The sequence below is a fragment of the Microcebus murinus genome, chromosome 15 (genome assembly GCF_040939455.1).
Source record: "Microcebus murinus isolate Inina chromosome 15, M.murinus_Inina_mat1.0, whole genome shotgun sequence".
Taxonomy (NCBI): domain Eukaryota; kingdom Metazoa; phylum Chordata; class Mammalia; order Primates; family Cheirogaleidae; genus Microcebus; species Microcebus murinus.
In genome coordinates this window covers 73,254,131-73,269,873 of record NC_134118.1, presented here as the reverse complement: position 1 = coordinate 73,269,873, position 15,743 = coordinate 73,254,131, and the positions used below count along the sequence as shown (strand labels likewise).

Sequence of the window (15,743 nt, the reverse complement as noted above, 5' to 3'; positions counted from 1 at the left end):
TTAAGTCCCCACATTTTGAAGTAGAGATGTAACCAAAGCAACATTCTTCTTCCTCTTTTAAAATAGGGCTTAAGCTTGGGTCAATTTAAGATTAGTGCTAAATAGATTTTTACTTTATTCCAATTGTCTTTATATTGCATTTTCAACTAAAGTATACGTTATTGAGGGTCACAGATATTGCTCTATTTTCTTTCCATATGTCCCTATAGCTATCAACACATTACTAGGCACATGAGACTAACAACCTGAGATTGCCAATTGAATCATAACAGAATGGAGGTGAAAACAGGGCATAGAAAAAGGGTCTTAAGAAATTAGATTTTAAAAGACCATGTCTACGTTTACATAAATCTGTATACAGACACACACACACACATTCTCCTTTATATTGGCATTTAATCTGGATTATCTGAGCAAAGTAATTAATGGTCATCCAGAGTTTGTTTGTATACTCAACCTAAATACCAATTTAGTGAGAGGCATTGTCTCATGTTGGTAATTAACATGTGGAACTGTAAAAGAAGACCAGATCAAAGAGAAAAGGGAAATTATGCTGTAAATCAAAAATAAATAAATAACTTTGACAGGAAAAAAAGCTAAAGTGATGGGTTGGAGCTACACTGTAAAAGCAGAGGTGAACATAACAATTTTTTCCTTTCAGTTTCTGCTATGTATTTTGCATGCACTTAATTAGGAAAGTAATAGTTATTATATCCATTCACTGTAATGAATAATGTTCTGCAAATGGGTACCGTATACAAGACCATTTACTGGTATAGTAATAATGAAACACAACTCAACTCAGCATCTTGGTTTAACAAATAGAATGATAACTAACGTGTCTATTTCTCATCCAGGACTTTCTTTCTTAAGAATGTGAGGGATTTTAATTTTTTAAATCCAAGCACTTTTGAGTTCTTTACATTTTAAAATAATAGCTCTACTGATAAGTCAAAAAATAACCAGTATTTTAAAGTAATTCTCCGAGTTCCTTTTCTCGAGGACCTATCATCCCAGGAAACCTCTCCCTGCTGTGTGGCTTCCCAGAATTTATATTTCTATGTTTCAGAACTGCATTTGCTTGGAGAGAAAAGGGTTAGAAAATAATGCAGAGTACAAAAGGCATGGTGTATGTGTGTGGGTGGTGGCAGCCTGACATTGAGTACCTCCCTCTGTAGATTCTTAAGTTACACTTGTGTAAAATATAAAGATAATTGGCCTGTATATAAAGACACATTAAAAAACATTTTTTAAATGTGTTTTATATTCTGTTTTGAAATGCAAGTGATTCACAAAAACAAATAGTGCAGCATAAAGCTTTATTTATGCAGTCATACAGGTGTTCTATATCGTTCAAGTACATTTTAAATTTATAATGTGAGGAGTATAAGGCATAACTCTTCACACTCAAGTCTGTGTCTTTCTCAATTGAGACACTAGAGTGAGAGAAAGTAGAAAGGGGTGGGGGAGAAGAAGAGTGGGGAGGGACAGGGATGGGGAAGAGAAGGAAAAAATAAGGTACCCAGAAAATACCATCAAAAGTCCCCTGCCTCGCCTAACCCAAGCATGTCGATTTCAAATATGTGAGCATCATATCTAGGATGCAACAAAGAGGTGGCCCTCATGTGTGCTTCTGGCTGAGACAGGGTGCTACAGCCTGCACTGCATGCCTGTCTGTCGCCTCATCTAAGTCCCCATCCTCCCGGAGTTGTGAGCTCTCCGTCCTGAGAGAGCCCGGTGCACGGTCCTAGGCGCGCTGGCCCCGCGGAGAGGCTGCCACAGGTTCGTGCGTGTGCGGGCCGGCCGGGCGCTGGTGCACGGATACATTAGGGGGAGGGAGGGTACCATCTGCTGGAGACTTATCTGGATACCCGCATTTCCCGGCCCCCACAAGGAGTGTGCGAGGACAGGTAGCCCTGGCAGCGGCAAGCAGCTCGGAGTGCAGGCGTGCAAGGCGCAGGAGGAGCGGGCGCCACTGCCAGATCGTGACCCGGCCGGGGCGTTTGCAGACCCACACAGCTGCCTCGGGTCTCCACGCTGTCCTCTAGAACGTGCTGCCCGAGAACCCTGAGCCTCGGCCCTGCCTTGCTTCGGGATCCTCTTGCTCCTCCTTCCCACCACGTACCTGGCCAGAACAGCGGGACACGCGGCTGGGGAACCCCTCGCTGCGGGACCGACCCAGCCCCGGGTCGCCTCCGCCTCCCGCCGCCGCCGCCGCCGCGCCCGGCTCGCCGCGCTCCAGCCCGCACCATGGAGGAGCCCCTGGTCAGCCCGCGCGCAGCCGGCGACGTCTCCCCAAGAATCTCTGGCCTGGCGCCCTCTGGGTGAGACGACTGGGTTGGGGGCTGGCGTCCCTGTCGGTCCCAGGTTGCCCAGAAAAGCCCTGGCTGGGAAAAGAGGATCCGCGTAGGCTGGGAGCTCCACGTCCTCCTCCGGCAGCGTCTTCCCCTCCTCTCCATCCCCGCGCCTGGGTTTGTTTATATAGCATCTGGAAGCTGCGGGGACTCGCCCTCCCCTCCGGGCGGCCCGCCCTCCCCTCCCGGCCCGGGCTCCCGCACGTGGCGGGCACCGGCGGCGTCTCCGCGGCAGGCAGGCGACAGCGACGGCGGCAGGCGCGGGTGCAGGCGCGGCGCATCTCCGGCAAGCCCAGCCCTGACTGGGGCTTCGCCGCCCTCCGTCCCCTTCCCGGGAAGAGGAGGTTTCAAGCGGTGCCCTCCGGCGCTCGCGACGCTCCGCGGGGTCCGCCAGTCGCGGAGAAGAATGGTAACATGAACGGCGGGGCAGGAGCGTCACCCGGGAAGGCGAGCGATTGATGGGCAGCGCGCTCGCCCCGCGGAGGGTCGCGTTCCCGAGGACGCGCGGGGAAGGGACGTCGCGGCGCCTCCGCGTCCTGGCCGGACTCCGCTGACATCTGTAGCCAGCCGCCTCTCCTGCCGCCTCCAGGGCCGCCGAGCCGCCGCCTGCAGGGAGCGCGGAGACGGCGCGGAGCACCGGGGCTGGGGACCTCCCTCCGAACAGCTCTGCCCCGGGTCCGTGTCCCTGGGTCCCCGCGGAGCACGCCGGCACGCCGGCGCCGGGCCGTGCTGAACTTGAGTTCAGGTGGGTTATCCCGAGGGCCTCACAGGGCAGATGTTCAGGGAAGGCGAGGAAGGTGATGCTCCAATGTCATAAGCGGACACTTTCCTTCTTGACACTTGATGGGGCTGAGCCACTTCTTCCCACTCAGTTCCCTCTCCTAACCAACCCGTCCTCCCAGCCCAGCCCTCCAGGGAGAGGGACAAACAAACCAACAAAAAAAACCCTCTTGTTCCCTTAAGTAGCTCGTATGTGATTGACTTTTTCATAACATATTATTAGTCTAGGAACCGCGCATATTTACTCCACTGCTTTATATTAATGGAGGTCAATAGGCTTAATGATTTCCTCAGCCAAGTCATTTATGCCTAAGCCAATAGATAATGCCTTCGTCATAGTTTTCTGGGGGGAAAGTAACTGTGCGTTTGTTCCGCAGATGGCCAACTCCCTCTGAATCGTGCAGATTGGTGCTGAGCACGCAACAAAAGTTTGTAGCTTCTCAGTTTCTGGTGCTTCGCAGGGGAGAGGAAAGGACTTTGGCATTAAACACAAGAAGCAGTCAGGGAACCATCTCCTTTAACTTTTTCTCTCTGTTACCATTTGCAATGAAGAGGAAACAGAAGAGATTTCTACAGATGACTTTGTTATTCATGGTGGCTTTAATTTTCCTGCCTAATATTGGTCTCTGGTCTCTGTACAAGGATAAGCACCTGGTGAAGTCTACAGAGCCCGGGGAGCAGCAGGTAAGTACCACCCGGAGAAAGATCACAGGAGGGTTGGTGAGGCAGGCAGCCCTGGCGCTGGGGCAGGAGCAAGCAGGACTAGGATCGCCTTGGGTTTTCTAAGTTTTTACAGAGCTGATGTTACAGGACTCTAGAGACTTTGAGGTTTAACCAAGTTGTTGTTTTAAGATGGCAGTCAATAATATGGTGAAATGTAAAATAAACTAGGAAAGAAGAGTAAGAGAGGTCAAGAAGAGAAGATAAACTTTCACAGTATGTCTTAGGTTGATTTTGGCTTGAGGTGGAGGAAAGCTAACTGTGCTTATTTGTGGAGATGGGAGTGGGTTTGGCTCAAGTTCAGTTACAGGGATTGGTTTTTGCCTTCCATCTGGTTTTTCTGTATATTTTAAAGTGAATTGGGCCAACTAAATCGTTAAAATTGTGAAGTGGTTCTTGAAAACCAAGTTTTAGTTCTCTGAATTTGGTTGCAATTTTTGCGTGGCAACACCTTTTTACCCTGTGGAAACTTAGTCTCTTTCATTTCTCCTGTTGCTAACTAAGGTGCCGTGGTAGGGTATACAAGAAGAGTTATTAAGAATGGCCATTCAGTTTCACAGTCTGGTGGTAAGAGTTTGATGCTAACAGCTTTCTTTTATATTGGAAATATCATGCAGTATGATATGTTTTCTTTCTACTTAGTATATAATCCATTAGTATGTATATGGCTCATGACTTAAGATGCATCAAAATAACTGTCATTCTTGGTAAATAATAAGGCAAAATATTTTTCACAAAATGTCCATGAAAGTCAATATTGTTGCATTCCTTGTTTATTAATAAAACAGCTTCTGTAATTTAACTTTTAACACTAGAATGCAGCCTTCTTTATGATATTGATATAACACTTTTTCAGTTAGTCCTGTGCATCACCTTGGGATATTAATATTCTTAATTTCAAGGGTCATCACCCATGTCCACTGTGTTCCTCCCCCACACACAAAATGTTTAAGTAGTTCATTTCTGGATAACAGCAATGTATGTGACAAATATTTGTTCTTACATTTCATGAAGTTTATTTTTTTTTACATAGTGAGTGGTGAGTTGTGAAACGTATAATGGTAATCTGCTTTTTTATTATTTCAAGAAGTCATTACTAGTCTCTAAACTTTAAAGATAACTAGTTACCTATAGATTTTGAATAGATTGGAATTTTGAGGAAAGATATTGATATAGTTTCATTTAGTTGTTGATTTCTATCATTGTTTCTAATACAAATTTATTTTGGTTGGAAGTATATTCTGTTTTGCCATCCCAGTGAAAAAAGATGTGCACCTTGGATGTGAAACTTTTCTTTTTCCTATTTGTCTCACCTATTTCTTCAATCCTTGATATAAAACAGGATTTTATTAACACTAATAGTCAATACATTATCATGTAAAATTTCAATTCCAATGTTGGTAAAATAAAAAAAGCAAAAATATTTTTCCTTGAAATTGGCTAATTCAGTTAACAGTAACCAACTAAAGTATTTTATGATATAGTTAACATAAAACTTATTAATATTATTAATGATATCTTTACAACTTTCACATTGGCTCTATTGATTTTGACCATTAATGAGAAAATTGTTTGTCCAACGGCATACAAAAATAAAATGTGGCAATTCAATTCTCTGACTTGTCATTATAATCTCCAAAACTGTTTTCTTGTTTCTGGTTTCTCTGTAGTGCATGTGATAATTTTGCGTAATAAAGTAATGCTATTAAAGGCATGGAATGGCAAAAGAAGCAGGTGTTTCTCAAAGTTTCATATGCTGCAGAGTAAATGACTCAGACTGATGGCTATCCTGTGACATTCCAGTTTAATTATCCTGTGTAAAAATTTTGAACTAAATAAGTGAAAAAAAGATAGTGATAAGCCCTAAAATGAATTCCAATCTTCTACTTCAGCATTTTTAGCCTAAATAATGATTTTAAGACTAATACTTTCTTAACAGATAAAAAATAAAGTTAAAAAGGTAGAAATTAATTGATCACTTACTTAAAGATAGAATTCATTGTAAAATAGGAAAAGTTAAGTTTTCATTGGCTTTATTTTATTATTAATTATCATTAGAAGGAAAATTAAGATATGTTGTCATGATTATGTAAGTTTTGGATAAGAGTTAAGTTGTTAATATTGATATTTGACCAAACAAAAAGTGACCTGAATTAACCATGGTTAATAGAAGTGAAGAAATATTTTGATGTATCTATATTTCAATGTTAGGAAGTTGGCTAAATACATAGGTTTTCAACTGAAACATACAACTTGATTTTTGGGTAATGTGTTATTTAAATTTAGCAATTTATTTTACAAGGACATTTTCATGATTAATTGCTAAATGTTCTCCAGAAATCATTTATTACTATATTTCTCTCCAAGTCCTAAAATGTGGAGGGTAAGGACAATGTGCTGATTGAGGCATTGACAGCAATAAGTACTGAAGCTGCTCAAAACCAGTCACGTGCCCAGATGAGCAAACTATTTTCATGGCAGTTATGTGCATAACAGCCAGCAATTCTAGTTTTAAGTGTGGCATGGAAGTGGTCCCAGGAGTTGAAAGGCCTGCACTATTTTAAATAATTTCAGTATAACAGCAGGTTACAGGGAAATAGTTTAATTTATGGAAATTTAAAATTATGGAATGGCTAGTATTTTTTAATTTGTATTTTACCAGATCACATGACTAACAGCTTTCCCACTGACTATTCATAATAAATTGCATTTATTATGCAACCTGAGATTAAGGGAGGTGAAACAGAAAATACTGATAAAAACTGTGTGTATTAATTTTCATAGTTTAGTATTTAAAATATATTGTTCTCAAGTCTATACTATTCCAGATTAATTGTATTTTTTATAGTTTATATTTAAAAGTAATATTTATAATTATGCATATTTAAACATTTGCCCATCTATGATGCAGAAATTGAAATAAATGAAGTAAAATATCCCAAATTATTCCTCTAAAAGTTTTTCTTTTTCCTTTTCCTGCATAAAAGAGGATTGATAAAATAGTTTTAAAAACACAATACAATTGGAAAAGATTTTTTATTGTTTGGGTTCTCAAAAATTGAAATCAAATTATTGGAATACATATTGAATTGTAAGATTTTTGAGGTTTTATAAAAAATTTTTTAAAATTTTATATTTTTTATTTAGATGTTATTAAATTATCATAATTGTGATGTGTTATTTTCAATTGACTTATTTTGTCTCTTTTTTGTTATTGGTATGATATAAGCACCTCCTTTATGTTATTAGAAATATATGCATATATTAAAATATCTATTCATAGAATATGGTATTTAGCTTAGAATAATTGCTATATGATTATTGTAAAGTAATCCTTAATTTCATTTTTCTTTTTAAAAATTTGAAATGCCACTCTTTTCTGGTGTCAGTTATATTTGAATTAAAGCCCAGTTACATATTTAGGTCTTAATTAAGCTGTGCATTAGGAGGATATATGGAAAAACACAGTATGTTAGAACAAAACTACTACATCCCGTATATCTCTCTTCTTAATTATTTATTCAAGTGCACATAAAAAATGCTACTCAAAACACTTTCTTTTCTTAAATATATTAAAGAGATTAACCAAACTATTTTTTAAAAGGAACTGTAATAGTAGTTTAGCAGTTTACTTGAAAATAATATGAGTTATGGAAATAATTCAAGAATATTCAGAGTATGAAGAGGACTTCGCAATTTTTGAAATAAAAATGAGGGTTGAAATTCTAGAATTTTAAGTCAGAGAATCAGAATTGTTCAGAATGATTTTAGAAGCTTATATTTGGCCTGGATTTTCTATGACATAAAAAACTAGGCCTTCTATGTCACTTTGAAATTGCGGAACCTTCTTGTTTCTTTGAATTTCCAGATTTCTATTTATAAAATAGGGCTATTCGTGCTTGTCACACAACAAGATGCATAAAGTCCTAAGAGAGCACACCTTAGATATGGAAAATGTCGTGAGGTACTGCTTTGTTTGCATCAGGTTTACGTGCGGACTGTGTTTGACAAATGTGTGACTTCACCTCCATTAAAAAAAAATATCTCTCCTGAAAGAGATTCCTTGGAATCTTTGTCTAATTCTTCTAATATTAATCAGCTCCACACTTCAGAGGGAGTCTTCTTTTTGGCCAAGAACATTTTTTTTCCTGTGGCATTTTAAACTTGTTTTATAACATGAAAATACCAGATAATTGGTACCCAGTGTATGCAACCTGTCTTATGCTTTTTTTTTTTTTTTTTCTTTTTTGGGTCATGCTGATCACTAAAGCTGTGAAGTATGTCTGTGATCCTTTTCCAGCAAACACCTCAGATACTGGAAGAGCTAAGGACAGGAGGAAAAAAAAAAAAAACACAAGATTTTTCTCTTCTTGCACTCAGGATGCTACATTATCAACAAATTGGATGTGAAATGACGCATTAGTTTGAGCCACGGTGTTCTTAATTAGCTAAGATGTAAGGTTTACATTAGGGTTTTAAAAGACCTTTTCTTGAATTTATGGAAAATCCATTCAGAGTCACTACAGGACGGCACCACACAGACCACTGTAACAAGTGTCTTAATTATTTGCTGTGACCTAGCGGATTGCTACATGATTAGTTCATCACATTACCCCATGGGAGAGACGGAGTGTGAAACACAGTCTCCTATTCACAAACTGGTAAAAAATTAGATAGAGTTTTTTCCCTCCCCCTCCCTTCATTTCTGATTTGGACAAATTGTGCTGACTCAACTAACCTTCTATAAGTTTCTCCTATAAAAGAAACCAAATCAAGTTGGAATACATGGGAAAGGGTTAGAAAGATTGAATAATTTAAGTAGTATAGAGAAGAGGAACAAGTAATTGTTGTTTGTTTTATATTAAGTTTGTCAGAAGAAGCCATGTCTTCCTAAAGGAGACAACTTTTAGGCAGTTTGCAACCATGTCTCTCCCTGTAAAATTTTTATACAGATGAATGGAAGCTAGGAACATCAAAAATAACCTTACTAGAGGGAATAAAAATTAAAATTAGGAAAAGATACTATGTGATTTAAGTGACATATATAATCATATTTGGATATGTTTTGTGCATGATACGTTCCCATTTCTCCCTTGCTTGGCTTGTATATACTTTAGATACTTAAAACCGTTTGAGAAGGGTATATTCTTCCCTTTCATATTTTTATTCTTTGCTAAACATGTTTGTGTAGTGTTTACAAAATTACTGTTGTGGAACCAAAGGTGCAAATGTGCAATTAGGAGGTTCTGAACGTGACAGTAAAGGTAAAGACAGACCATCCTAAATATTACTCTATTTATAACCTCCACCTGTTTCATGATACAGCTAAAAATTCCTAAATTATCTCAATTATTGTAATTCATGAATGGACAAGAAAAACAACATAGTAAAAACTGTGTGTGCTATGGGAATATGTATTTAGATAGACATCTATAAAAATATTTCAGTAAAGGTTGAAAAGAAGGACAAAGCATCCACGAAAGTTCAACCCATGATGACCACCAGCATTCTTCACTAATATGCTAATTTCTATTACAACTGAATCAACAAATTACCATCAGAAAGAGGGTGAAAAACTAAAAGTACATTTAGGATTCATGATGAATTCAAGATAAAACACATTAACCTTTTTTCCAACTTTTCTACTTCCAATGTGGTAGAAAAAAAAATGTGAGCTGGATTTGCAGTACTATCAAATTCCGCGTATTTATTTCACATATTCATTTAACAACTCATATGCATATGCACGTATACTCACACACTAGATCTCTTAACGAAAAATTAGATCTACCCAACTGTTTAATTTTCCACATTATTTATAATTTCTGGGACTTCTTGCCCTTTCCATTGCTTTGAATCTACAATAGGCTATTAGTCAAATTTGAAGCACCATTTCAATATTATTACTTCAATTCTAAGAAAGTATGGAAAAGGATAAAAGAAAATGCATCTGTCTCCAAAAGTGATTATATCTGTCGAATAAGTTTGAGAATCACAATAAAGATTTAGCTTGTTAGAGTTGCAGATTATAAACAGAGTAACTCATTGTTATATGTAATGTAACAAACACTATCATGGTTGCCGTAGGATATGGTGGCAGCTACCAACCCTCTGTTGTAAGGAGTGGTGATGTCTCAATGAGGTCTGAGAAGGCTAATTTTGAATTATTTTAACTCAAATACTCACGGGCTATTATTTCAGTAATTGAAATCTAGAAAGCCAGAGACGATATAATTTTGAATGTTTTTATTATATGAAAAAGACCAAATTGTCAGGGTTGGCTTAGGAATCAGATAATCTGCCTTCAAATTCTGGCTTTAGTACTTGTCACATTGTGACATTTAACAATTCATGGATCTTCCCCAGATGAGTTTTCTTACAAGTAAAATGGGGATGACACCTCTCTTGTGGTGTTACAGTGAGGATTAAATGCTTAGCATCTTAAACAGCATATAACCAGGCTTAGCAGGTATAAATCATTGTTACACCTAAGTATTTATAAGCAATCATTGCCTTTAACAAGGTAATTAATGTTTGTTTAATAAATATTTACAGATGGTTTCTTTTTCATAGGCATTGTCAAGACAGCACTAGAGAGCAATGTCATTGAAATGTTGAATGTAGAAGGTAGGACTGTTCAATAAACAAATAGGATCTATAAAAGGACTTTTTCCATGATATTTTTGGTCTAATTCTTAAGGACAGGTTGTTAATTTCATTTATTTTTATATTATTATTTATTGCAAAAAATGAAATTGTTTTAGATATCATATTGAAAATTCTTCAAAACTGAAGCTTTTAATAGAAGAGAGAAAAAAGGAGCAATAGTTCTTTGTAGTGCCTACCCTCATTTCCTATGAAAATAAAGCCCATGCCTCACATATCAGCATTTCTTCTCTGTGCTAATTAAAAACAAGAATCTGAGATTTACTTTTGTTGTTGTTGTTTAGATTTTGGTCATAAAATGGATTGGATTATTTTGGAGAAAAAAAAGGTAAAAAGTGGAATAGAAGCTATCAAAATTTGGCTACTTTATCAAATTACTATTCTTTTCAGTAGACTTAGGGGGCAGATAAAGCATATTGCACGTGGCCATTCTTAATTTTCTAAATAATGAATTGGAAAGATAAAACTGATATTCATGAAACAAAGAAATACTGCACAATAGAATATCCCGTGTGTATGAAGGATATTTAAAAAGGGAGAGGAAGATATAGTCCCTGTACCCATTACATAGGCTTCAATGTTATGGGGGAGATAGTGACCTGCATCTTGTTCTAAAAAGTAGACAGGGATAGGAGAGTAGGGTAAGGGAAGTTCAGACACTTCAAATTCATATGCTACCCTCGCCTCTCACAGAAACATATGATCTTGGACGTGGCACTAACCATCTTTGAATCTCAGTGCCTCATATGGAAACAGAGAGATTGCCTCCTAAAAGTATAGCTCAGAGAACAAATTGTATTTATATAGGTACATTGCTTATCATAGAGTAAATAATAAGGAAAGCTTAACAAGTAGCAGTCTATAACTTTTTCTGAGTTTTTAGAACATCCTCTGAAGGTAATAAATAAGTTTAAATATTGTGTAAACCTAATACAATACAATAAAACATTTAAACTATACCACTATCAATTTGTTTGTTTATTGTTGATAAAATATGTATCACTTATGCAATATATGTATGATTCTGTGCTGGACCCTGGGGGAAATTAAGTAATGAAGCCATGAATTTGTCTTCATTAGCTCACAATCTACTAGTTAAGAAGGACACATACAAGCCTATAATGTGTGCATGAAATTGTTTTGTAAGAAATACATGCTCAAATTATTTAAAGTTTAAAAGAGGAAGAAAAGAATGTTAGTTATTGTGTGATATTTTTATGTAATCCCATTCAAACTCTTTTTGTGTATTTACTATTTAATCTTCCCAACAATTCTTTGAGATAGACTCTTCTATATAACTGTATACAACTAAGGAAGGCAAGAAGTCAAAACCTGGGTTCATGCACTCTGGATTCATGGAAAGAGACAATGATTAGCAGTGATCACAGCAGTGTAGTTTAAGGCAAGTAAAAGCTTTCAAAATGTCATTAGGTTTGGCAATTTGTTCCTGGTACCCTCTTGATTTTAGTTACACACAGTTGTAGAGATTTCAACAAAATGGTAAAAGATTAAATAATAAGATGAAAATACAACTAAGAAACCTTATATTTTTAAAACAGTTAAGAGATACTGGTATGATCAGCTTTGACATCAATGGCTGGATGTGGGGTCCTGTTGGTAGAAGGCAAAAAGGAAGCCAGAAGAAGGTTGGTACACTGAGAGATGGAGAAGGAGGTCCCCAAGGAGGATGGAGATAGTCTAGAGAAAGAAATAAGGCACAGGAAGAAAAGCCACAAAGTTTGTTATGTTCTAAAAGGTAAATTTAGAGCCTGTGCTTTTAATGGTTTGAGTGTTCTTCCTGCCAGGGAAGTCTGGAATTGTTCCCTTGCAATTAATTATCTTACTAATTTACAGAGGTAGTTAAACATTTGTGAAATATTCTGTAAAGTATGCACCATTATAAATATATCGTAAATGTGTTAGCTCTATAGGTGATAGACACATAATTAGATGTTTATTATATCATATATAATCCCGTAATAAAGATTGAAGATTATATTTAATAATACTGAATGGAGATGTCATGAAGTCATGCAACTACCTTGTCAATAAGTCAGCAATGTACCTGTCAAAATAAATGCAATGACCAGACATGCAGAGTGGAGGAAAAAATAAGAGTGTAATTAAGAATAGTATAGTAAGTGGGGATAGATGGAGGGTGTTATTTATTATAAGGATGATAATATTTGGTTGCCCCAAATTCAAGACAATATATGAATAATAAAAGTAATAAAATGATTATAATAAAAATAAAAGTCAAAGTATTAATAATAAAGTTTAAGGTAACATTTATTGAGCTCCTAACACGTGCCATGCAACATATGAAGCTACTTTTAAGTCCTCACAACTAATCCATGGTGTATGTAATATCACTATCCTGCATTATAAATGCAAAGAGACTTTTTTTAAAAAGAACACAAGTGATTTATTTTACTAATATCAAGTGTTGATATTATATCAAGTTCACCATATAACTACCTTGGAAATATCTTAGATCATTGCAACACAAGAAATTATATAACAACTCAACCATGAAAGGCCATATGCATGATGGTTAAAGGTATGGACACTATAGACAGACTGCCCAGTTTTATTAATAGTTCCAGTTCTATTACTTAACTAGCTTTGTGATCTTGGGCAAGTCACTTATCTTCTCTGTGCCTTAGATTTTCTGTTTCTAAAATGGGTATAAAAATAGTGTCTCTTTGATTGAGTTATTATAAAGGTTACATGAGTTAATATGCATAAAATGCTTAAAACATTGGATTGAACATAGTAAGCAATTTAAAATGTTAGCTATTATTACCTGTTAGAATTCTAGAAAATTGAGATTGAAAACCAGGAAAAGCATGTTCCTACAATCTTTCTCTCATGACCCTTCATGAATATGATTCCCTTTTTAAAAAATTTTTTTGCATTTTTCAAAGGATTTATAAAAAGTGTTTCAAGCACCTTTAACTTCTTTTTCCTTTCACTTTTTTATTCTTCATTAGCCTACACAGAATATAATATGGTAGTTAGTTAAAAGTCTTTATAACTTGAACTGAGGGCTGTTATGGCCCTACATGTCAGAAGCAAGTAAGATTTCAACAGAAAATTTAGCTCTTCCCAGAACATGCAATCAGCAACCAATGCTATTTTGATGACGTTTCCCCTCATATTTTTAGTTCTGTTCTCTCCACATGGTGTTAATTTCTGAATGTATATTCTGCCCTCAGGGGAAAAAACCCAATCTTTTCTAAATTGTGTCATTAAATCTGTCTAAACTTCCAAAGAGGATTATCTAAAATGTCTTTAGGGTTGCATATTTTATTATTTTATATAACTTGAGTTTTAACATTATTGTTCTCGTTGCTTCCAACACTAGGGTAGAATTGGAAAAGTCCAGAATGGTGCTGCCAGGGACCATAGTTGAGTAACTTGACAAAGGAAGTGCTATCTCACTCCCTCTTCTGGTGCTTCCAAGACAGGAGCTGGCTGGAAAGACAGAGGAGTGGAAGGCTGTGTAAAAGTAGGTGGGGAGGGGAGACAAAAAGGCTTCTATTCCCTAGCTGAGTGAATTTTATTATTTTTTAGATCGCTAACAGAACAGTGTCAGATTAACAACTATGTAATGGGACTGTCCCCCTCTAACTTCTGTGCAAACTATTAACCTTTCTTTCACAAGCTGAAGAAAATTACATTTTTTTGGAAGATTCTCAGCATTCTAAGACAAAGAACTTCAGTTCTAATATCTGAAATACAGAGAGAAAAATAAGCATCAGGGAGATAATTTTCAAGAAAGTGTAGAAATACAAGCAATCTGTCACTATGTACCTCCTTCCCTTTTCTTCCCTGCTCAGACTTCTTTTCTCCTTTTCCCTTTGAAAATTTCCTAAAAGACAAATTTCACATGGGGATTGATTTGGTCAATTATTAGCCCAATGAATGGATGAAAGACTGGAGACACTTTAAAAATTTGAATCTTTTACATCATAAAATAGGTTCTGTTGAACCTAATTGCATTTCCAGCTATTGAAATGTTTGAAGCAAGAAATATTTCTTAACTCACACAGCTGCTGTTGCTCTTTGTTGTTGTTTTGTTTGCAATGCTAGGAGCTGACACTTTATTCCAAACTATGTAGTCGGAAAGTAAATATTGCTTAATTGTGTCACCTCCACAGAAACAATCTTTTGTAAGTTAAAACTACAACCTGGCACCGTAAAACCTGAACTACCAAAAAAGAGTAGTACATTTTTCTACTTAGCTCTCTTTCTTGTTTTCCAAAGCTGCTTTTTTCCAACCTTCTTTCTCTTCTCAAATTTCCCATTCGACCACTTCTTTCATCATGCTCAGCAGATAGACTTTCCTTATTCTTCGCTGTAAGTATAGAATTTTCTTGTTGGGAGAGCCAAGACTTCATGTCATAAAATCAGAAAAAGCACCCGCATTTGCATGGGTATTTTCCCAGTTCTCACTTGCCTCCTGTTACTATGGAAAAATGTCCCTTGCTTTAGGATAAATATGGAACCTCTCTATAGACTATGAATCACAACTTTCTTTAGGAACTTTCATATATTTTTTTCTTCTCATTCATTTATTTTCAGCCTTTTTCTCTTGAATCATCCTGCACATTCACATTTAAACTTGTTCAGGTTTATCCACTATTGGAAGGGTGAGGAGATCAAAAGCAAAGCAAAGGAAATGTCTCTTGGTGCTGTATAACATTGGAGCTGCTGTCCTCCTCTTAATAACCAAAAGATGTGTCTTTTTCCTGACTTTTCACTTCTTCCCACCTCACGCTGAATCCAACTCCTGTGAATCTCTGGCTGAATCCAACTCCTGTTAATCTACATTAACCTTTTTCACCAGTATCTTCAGCAATCTCTTGGTAGTTATTTCAGAAGCACTCCCTGTTAGGCACATTACTTGACAGAAATCATATAAACACCCTTTCCTACTTATAACAATCTTCATCATTCGAGAAGAAAAGGTGTTTGGGTAGAAGACTTGAGGAGAGAAGATATTGGAAAAAGCAGCTTTGGAAAACAGAAAAGAGAGCAGGATAGGAAAATGTAGTGTGATTCTGTGATGCTGTTAATTTAGGCTACACTGTGCACCCTCCTGTTTTAATCTTCCTGTCCCCACCACCCTTCCCAATCACCACCCATTCACAAATGCATTTACCAATGTCCTATACAGACTCCTACTTTGGTACTTTCCCTAAAAGTATTATATTCTTT

General features: G+C 37.1%; 1 protein-coding gene across 1 annotated transcript in view; it reads left to right on the top strand.

The window, feature by feature from the left end:
* Positions 1-2,227: 2,227 nt before the first annotated feature.
* The window catches only part of GALNTL6 (polypeptide N-acetylgalactosaminyltransferase like 6), a 913,332-nt gene continuing 899,816 nt past the window's right edge, over positions 2,228-15,743 (top strand). The window contains exons 1-2 of the mRNA XM_076010718.1: positions 2,228-3,099; positions 3,512-3,818. Coding sequence (XP_075866833.1) covers positions 3,681-3,818 — 138 coding nt within the window. The 5' untranslated portion in view covers positions 2,228-3,099; positions 3,512-3,680. The remainder of the gene's footprint in view (positions 3,100-3,511; positions 3,819-15,743) is intronic.